General features: G+C 48.2%; 4 protein-coding genes across 4 annotated transcripts; 1 reads left to right on the top strand and 3 right to left on the bottom strand.

The window, feature by feature from the left end:
• Window positions 1–635: 635 nt before the first annotated feature.
• SETTUDRAFT_93166 (uncharacterized protein) lies at window positions 636–875 on the bottom strand (the record flags this gene model as incomplete). The annotated part of the gene is made up of 2 exons (XM_008030450.1): window positions 636–694; window positions 746–875. 2 exons carry the CDS (start codon window positions 873–875, stop codon window positions 636–638), a joined length of 189 nt encoding a protein of 62 aa, XP_008028641.1.
• A 300-nt stretch (window positions 876–1,175) lies between these two features.
• On the top strand, window positions 1,176–2,660 carry SETTUDRAFT_155578 (uncharacterized protein; the record flags this gene model as incomplete). Its single annotated transcript, XM_008030451.1, has 4 exons — window positions 1,176–2,058; window positions 2,107–2,155; window positions 2,206–2,395; window positions 2,451–2,660. 4 exons carry the CDS (start codon window positions 1,176–1,178, stop codon window positions 2,658–2,660), a joined length of 1,332 nt encoding a protein of 443 aa, XP_008028642.1.
• Window positions 2,661–2,998: 338 nt separating this feature from the next.
• Window positions 2,999–4,703, bottom strand: SETTUDRAFT_21661 (uncharacterized protein; the record flags this gene model as incomplete). Its single annotated transcript, XM_008029854.1, has 5 exons — window positions 2,999–3,982; window positions 4,033–4,151; window positions 4,208–4,374; window positions 4,422–4,488; window positions 4,541–4,703. The coding sequence occupies 5 exons, from the start codon at window positions 4,701–4,703 to the stop codon at window positions 2,999–3,001; spliced, it is 1,500 nt and encodes a 499-aa protein (XP_008028045.1).
• Window positions 4,704–5,221: 518 nt separating this feature from the next.
• SETTUDRAFT_172761 (uncharacterized protein) lies at window positions 5,222–6,333 on the bottom strand (the record flags this gene model as incomplete). The annotated part of the gene is made up of 3 exons (XM_008030452.1): window positions 5,222–5,820; window positions 5,868–6,163; window positions 6,219–6,333. 3 exons carry the CDS (start codon window positions 6,331–6,333, stop codon window positions 5,269–5,271), a joined length of 963 nt encoding a protein of 320 aa, XP_008028643.1. The 3' UTR covers window positions 5,222–5,268.
• Window positions 6,334–7,447: the final 1,114 nt, after the last annotated feature.

The raw sequence follows: 7,447 nt of genomic DNA on the forward strand, positions 1-7,447 counted from the left end.
ACTTGTTGGACTTATCTGCTCCTTTACCTTATCCGTCTGCTTTGAAGGTCGGCCAGAGCGAGGGGCGTCTTGTACGTGCTCTGGGAGGATCTTAAGAGGGAGAACGTTTGGCTCGAAACCAGCCTCAATAGCTCTACTATAGATACGATTGACCGTACGAGGATGAACACCAGTAAGTTCAGAGATCTGTGATGTAGACTTGCCAACAGAAGGTGACTTTAACGCCACAATTAAGGTGCGGGTGTAAGGATCAGTATTAGGAGACATTGTAACGATAGATACAGACAAATCGTACAGCTACTCAGCTCAAAGGTGGGAGTTGCGCCAAGAAGAGTTATGCCGAAGCGCCGAGATTAGCGTGGGACAAAACTTTTGTGAGGCACCTCCGTATTACTTCAGAATATGCAGTTTGTAAGGGGCTCGACCCCGGAGGGTAGTCTTAAGCTCGGGAGCACGATCGGACAGGCCAAGGTAACAAGATTGTATTCGATAGAGAGCTAAGCTCTCGGCTACGTAGCTATCTATATACAATGCTAGTTGCTAGGGTAACAATCAGGCCAGGCAGGTGGAGTAAACGAGGTCGTAGACGAGTATGGGAGGCGAAGGGCGTTCAGCCCGTTACACAGTTTCATATTTTAATTTACCAGTACGTCGGGACGATACGTTTCAACCACGCCGGCAACCTCGTCTTTGCCTGGGGCATCTTGTCAGCACACATCTACTCCTATCACGACTCTTCACTTACTGCTGCAGTTTGCTACATACTCAATTGTATACTCATCTTTCAATATGTCCACAACACGGCCAATGAGGATCTTTGCTCTTTTGGGAGCGGTATTCACAGTCACGAGTTTAAAAGGTCCGTTTGGCGCCATGGTAGAAAATCTAGTTGGAAGCAGTTCGAATCTTCGGTCGTATATATCACCCCGAAAGCAGCCACATTGATTTGGCGATGGTTAATCAAACGTCCGGAAAAGCCGGGTATTTTAGCCGGATTATCCGAACACAACTAGCCGCTAGGGATATCCGAACATGAGTCGCATCCTTGCGGGGCATGCTCTCTACACGCATGGAATTCGACCGAGCATACACAAGTTGAAAGCCCAATTCATATGCACTGCCCGTTGGTCGATTCGAATAAACGGATTTCCATACACCATCATTTCGCTAGGGCAATGGCGTCTTTTTCAGCGCCACCAATTCATCACAGATCTCCCATTCAGTTAGACGTCATTGTCGTCGGTGCTGGACTAGGCGGACTAGCTGCAGCCATTTCCATCGCTCAATCTGGTCACAATGTTACTGTATACGAAGCCGCAAAAGAGCTTGCCGAAGTAGGCGCTGGACTGCAACTGACGCCCAACTGCACCAAGATCCTCCAACGATATGGCCTTAGCGACGAATTCTGGGCTTCCGGGGCAGAACCAGCTACACTGACTGTTCATCGGTACACGGGCACCATACTTGCTCATGACGAGACGTTCAAACAGAATATCCGCAACCGATACAGTGCTCCATTCCTGGATATGCACCGCTGCGATCTTCAGAAAGCTATGTATGAGCGCGCCAGAGACCTGGGTGTCAAGTTTCACTTTGCATCACGGATATCCGAACTAGAATTGGAGCACGCACGGCCCGTGATTTCAACTGAGCAGGGGTCCCGTGGTGTCGCAGACCTTATTGTTGCTGCTGACGGGCTTTGGTCGCGTTGTCGGTCGCAATTCCTAGGGCGGAACGATCCTCCTAAACCAACTGGTGATTTGGCCTACCGTATCGTCTTGAAAATCGAACAGATCGACGACCCTGAGCTGCGTAGTTGGGTATCAAAGCCGGCTTGCCATTTCTGGATTGGTCCAGGTGCACACGCAGTGGGATATTCTGTTCGTGACGGCAAGATGTACAATCTCGTGCTCCTTGTTCCCGACGATCTCCCTTCAGGTGTCAGTCGTCAACCTGGGTCCGTTGAGGAAATGAACGCTCTGTTCCAGGGGTGGGACCCCATCTTAGCGCGGTTCCTATCCCTTGTTGACACTGTCGATAAGTGGAAGCTGATGCATCGTAAGAAAACCCATCGTGGTATAGTTATATGTATCTGACAGGCTGTAGGAGACGAGATGACATCCTGGGTCAATGACCAATCCAACTTAGTCTTTACGTACGTCCTCATACTTTATATCTGTTTCCATTCAAGGTAATGTGCCGTAGGGGCGATGCCTGCCATCCAATGCTACCGTATTTGGCGCAAGGTGCCAACTCGGCCGTTGAAGATGGTGCTGTTCTGGGACTACTCCTCGGACACATCGAATCCAAGGACCATGTACTACATGTTCTGAAGACGTACCAGAGCTTACGCAAGGCTCGCGGCGAATCCATCGTACGCGAGACCTTCAAGCAGGTAATATCTCCAGGCACATGTTGCTAAATACAACTAGACGCTAATCATGTGATAGAGAGAATCATTCCACATGTTTGATGGACCCGAACAAGAAGCACGAGACGCAATTTTCCTGTCACAACTTGGCAAAGAGCTACAAGGTCCCTTTCCGAGTCGTTGGACATGTCCAGAGGTGCAGCCATGGTTGTACGGCTATGATGCTTATCAGGAAGTGGAGGATGCCATCAAGGAGAATCCGCTTCCCAGCTTGTCAAACAATCAATAGGGCGAGGTTCAAGCCTGGCCAATTGGTTCAGATGTAAAACTAAGTGGCTCTTCTGCCAGGTTTTGTTTTGGTGTATGAGGCATCCAACCTATGTACATTATGGCGTGAACATAAACTTGTCGACCAAGAAACACACGACCTAGAAATAGTTGCTTTACAGTTGAAGGTTAATATTAATTTCATATTGTCAATTGTCTGAGAATCTCAAGCTGACAAGACCTTTGCTGTTCAAAGTAATGCAATGCTATTATGTGGTATCTTTTTCAACTTAGGGCTATATCATAAATCGCAGATTGCCGAAATCGATGCAAGAAACAACCACTTGAAGCAGAACCACATCAAGCCTCATTTTCCTGCGGTTGATAATTTTCAAAAGCCCTCGCAGGAAGCTTCTTCTCAAACATGATATCCAGCTCTTCAAATGTTCGTCCCTTTGTTCCCGGGACGAAGAAATATAGGAAACCAACATATATGACAGCAATGCCAAAGAAAATCCAACCCAGATTCCCGCCCAGATCAGCCTGGTCCGTATTGTAGAGATAAGGCAGAACAGCCATCCAGAAAGTGCCTGCCACACCCGCAAACCCGTTTCCGAGGGCCAGTGTCTTTGCGCGGAGGCGCGTGGAAGAGACTTCTCCCGCGACAGCCATGGAAGCGCCGACGGCAGGTCCGTAGGACAACGTCGAGAACTGCAGTGCGATCCCCACAACGGTCATGGTCGTGGTGGTTCTTCGCATCGCACCAGCAATGCCCATGGTCAGGTATGCTACTACGCAGATGCCCACGCCGGAAAACATGAGTATGCGATGATTGAACTTCATCATGAGGAAGAGATTGACAATGGCTGATAAAACACCCATGCTGACGCCAACCTGGGTGATTGTGAGTACAGTGTCTGACGACAGGCCCGACTGATTCAAGAAATACGGTGAGTTGGCCGAAAGCACCGAGCCCACTGTCATCGACATGTAGAAGCAAATAAGTGTGATAAGGGTGCGACGGAGATTGGTTCCGTAGAAACACTCGATGAGCGAGCCTGCTTCTCCTTGCTGACGGCGCTCCAGCTCTACTGTATGTTGAATATTCACGAGGCGTGTTTCGATTTCTTCTCCAGCTGGAGAGAGCCGCGTGAGCGATCTGCGGGCCTGCTCGTGTTTGCCTTTCATCACAAGCCAGTATGGGGATTCGGGAACGAATAAAAGGCCTAGGAGAATCGCCGCAGGGAAAGCCCAAGCACCCGCAAATACGACTCGAAAGGCTATTGGATCCATTATCGTGAGGCGGCTGAACGTGGCGGAAATGGCAATGAGAAGGCCGAGGTTCTGAAAATATATCAGCCGAAAGCATACTCTTGGTAGAATCAAGAACCTACCATTAAAACAGTATTGATGGACAAAGCGATGCCTCTCATAGGCAGTGGCGTAATCTCTGATACAAACGTCTGTGTGCCGACGGTCCAGGCGCCCAGCGCGAATCCAGTAAGAATCTTTGCTCCCAAGTATGTTGCAGGCCTTTCTGAGACAAATGCGACTGCTACACCTACAGACGCGAAGATAGCAACCGTGAGGAATATGGCTCGACGACCGACCAGTCTTGGATAGGTCCAGCGGCTAGGGATCCCACCATGGTCATAACGTTGAACATGGCGTTCCATAATGATTGCCAGTGTGCCGGAATCAACAACACGCCTTTGATCTCAGAGGCAAACGTTTTCCTGTATTTAATAAGACTAGATAGGGACGAGAGCTATACTGTTCTTACTGGAAGGCTGGCATTGCCAGACAGACGGATAGCGCGAGATTCTCGTAGCCGATCATGATGGAGCCGACTATTCTGGTATCAGCATTTGATTCTCCAGTGAATCGGGCGGGTATACTCACTATTGGCCCAAATCGCCCATAGAGTGATCTTAGGGTTTTGACGGATGCATTGCCAGGCCGATAACGCATTTTCAGTAGGTTGAGGTATAAACTCTTCGATTTGCTTCGTCTCGTTCTTACCGGTGACGTCTCCACCATACTTGACGTCCGAAACTGTTGCCATGGCTACGGCAGATAGCTAATGAACGCCGTCTGCTTGTTCGAATGCTCAAAGGGGTTCTACTGAAGAGAACTCATCAGTTCTTTGAAATTGGAGTCGCCCTGGAAGAATGGCATTGTTTTATAGGGGACAGGCTCCACTGAAACATCCTCGAACACTTCATGGGTCTACTTCGCAAGTGGATGTACGCGCCAGCTCGTCCATATCATTTCAACCATTTTCAAGCATGTTCGGAATTTCCGCGGTCGTTTACCCCACAAATCTTGATCAAGATCGGGGTAAATGCTAGATTCGGGTTACTTCCCCGCAATCTAGGGACTGCATGAGTCTGGGGAGACCCCCCCTGCTATCAGGCGCTTTGCTAGATTTCCGATGATATCAGACAGAGCTATGCCGGGAGGCTGCAGGCCGGGATTGCAGTGAGCAAGTGTTGGTGCATTTAAAAGAAGATTGGGAGCAAAGACACGCAATCCAATCGGAATGCAGGAGTGGCAGGCGAACATGCACGTTTGGCTTCATTTATATATTGTCCTAAAATAACCTCATAATTCACATATTTTCTATCTTTCTACCTGATCAAAGATTGCAAAAAGTCGAAACCCTGCCGCTGCAGGTCCCAAGTACGTGACCCAACCTGCATTGTCACAGAAAATGTATGCTCTTCACCTGGTATCTCTGCCATACCGCAGATGACATAATTCTTTTGCAACTCGGCAAACAGCGCTCGGCTAACGGATATCGGTACCATTGTATCGGCTGTGCCATGCACAATGAATGTAGGTGGGAACAAAGTTGAAATATTCTTGAGGGGATCTGCTCGCTGATACTCTTGGGGTTGCAGTATATTCTCAATGACCTGGCCACGCGCGACACGTGTCATGGCATATGCTTGCCGAGGATCAGTGAAATCAGGCGGTCCAGGTGCCTGACCTTCGAGGGAGACACCGCCTTGAATTGGCACTGGCTGCTCGTCGAAGATACGATTCATGAACGAGTCTTCGAGTCCACTGGGTAGCTTTTCAGCCAGGTAAGTAAGCTCTGTGGTCCAACAGACATCGTCGAACTTGCAAGGTCCGTACATGTCGTATATGCCAGCTACCGGACGGGGAACATCGAAGCCCTGCAATCGTCAGTCTTGTCGAGTCGTAAAATAGATGGAATCCCTACCAAACTCAGCGCTAATGTTCCCCCAGAGGAAGTGCCAAAGGAAAACACGTGATCCAAGTCAAGAGTGAGTGATTGTTGTCCGTTGGTGGAAAGGGACTGCTGGAGACCTCCATCATAAATCCATGCCAACAGGTCTCTACAATCTTTCATTGGCCCTTCAATCATGTTGACCTGAGGACAGAGGCGGTGGTTAGGTGCTATCACAAGCCAGCCTCTATCCAGACAGTCCTTTATCTGGTCACGGTTCACCATCTTGGATGAGCCCAGCATAAAAGCCCCGCCATGGATATTGATCACTACGTGCATCGAAGATTAGACTTGGAGAGACCACTTGGGATGAAATCCACCTACAAACAGGGACTGGTTTGGAAATGTGGCGTTTAGGGTCAGGAATGTAGACGTCAGCATCGATTTCCTGCCCGTCGACAACTTTGTAAACCACACGTAAAGATGAAAGGGTACTCATGTTTGCGGCGGAATCTTTGAGACGATCTGCACAGTGGAGTGACTGTCAAGGTGGGATGTAAAAGCGACGCGCGAATACCGATTGGGAGAGTTACTTCACAGTCGGAGAGTGGAGGAGGTTCCGGATATCCCGGGAGTCCCGCCCCGGATCTTCCGGGCTGGTGCGAACTGCCGATGATCATTGGCCCGCACACTCGCCCTTGACCCTCCCTACATGCACTGCGCAAACCGGCATGCAGCCTCGGGTATGCTTCGTGCAAAGAGTATACAAAGCGAAATTAAGATGCGCGGCCTAGATTTGGGGTGTTTAGACATCGCACAACCCATCTCCTTCGTCCACATCAAATCACCCAGCCCGTTGTTACAATAAGTTACATCTCTCCATTCTAGACTATATACGGAGGTGACTGTCAAAAGTTCTTGCTAGCGCCACGCTAAGCCGCTAGCCTATTAGCCTAACTACTTTTAGCGCCTATACTAATTTTTTGAAGCTAGCAATAGCTTATATACTTATTTCTTAAGTGTTTTTAATCTACTATAGCTTTAAATATAGATATATTAACTTACTTTTTTATTATTATGTTAAAGTTACCTTTTAGTAGCAAATCTATATGTAAAGTTATAGAAATAATTAGTATATTACTATATATAATTAACTTAATTTATAGTAAAGCTTACTAGTAAGGCTTTAAGCTTAATATACGCCTAATTAAGATTTTTTTATTATACTTTAATAATAACGTATTCCACCACCGAGAGTGCCACCCCACCGAGAGTGCCACTTTTTCTTGGCATCGCGAACTTCACGTACGAAAGACAATGCCTCAACAACAGAACGTGATATTTACTCAGCAAGAGGGTAGGCTTACTCTAGCAGTTCAGGCCTATCGTACAGGCCAGTTTAAGAGCATTCGACGCGCTGCAGCAGCCTATAACGTCCATCATCAGCAGATCTCTCGGCGGCTTCAAGGAATCACCTTTCGACCTACGACGCAGCCAAATTGCCAGAAGCTAACTAAATCTGAAGAGCAAACTATCGTACGATACATTCTTGACCTAGACTCGCGAGGATTTGCCCCCCGTCTATGTGAAGTAGCAGATATGGCAGAAAAACT

The sequence above is a fragment of the Exserohilum turcica genome, assembly GCF_000359705.1.
Source record: "Exserohilum turcica Et28A unplaced genomic scaffold SETTUscaffold_4, whole genome shotgun sequence".
Taxonomy (NCBI): domain Eukaryota; kingdom Fungi; phylum Ascomycota; class Dothideomycetes; order Pleosporales; family Pleosporaceae; genus Exserohilum; species Exserohilum turcicum.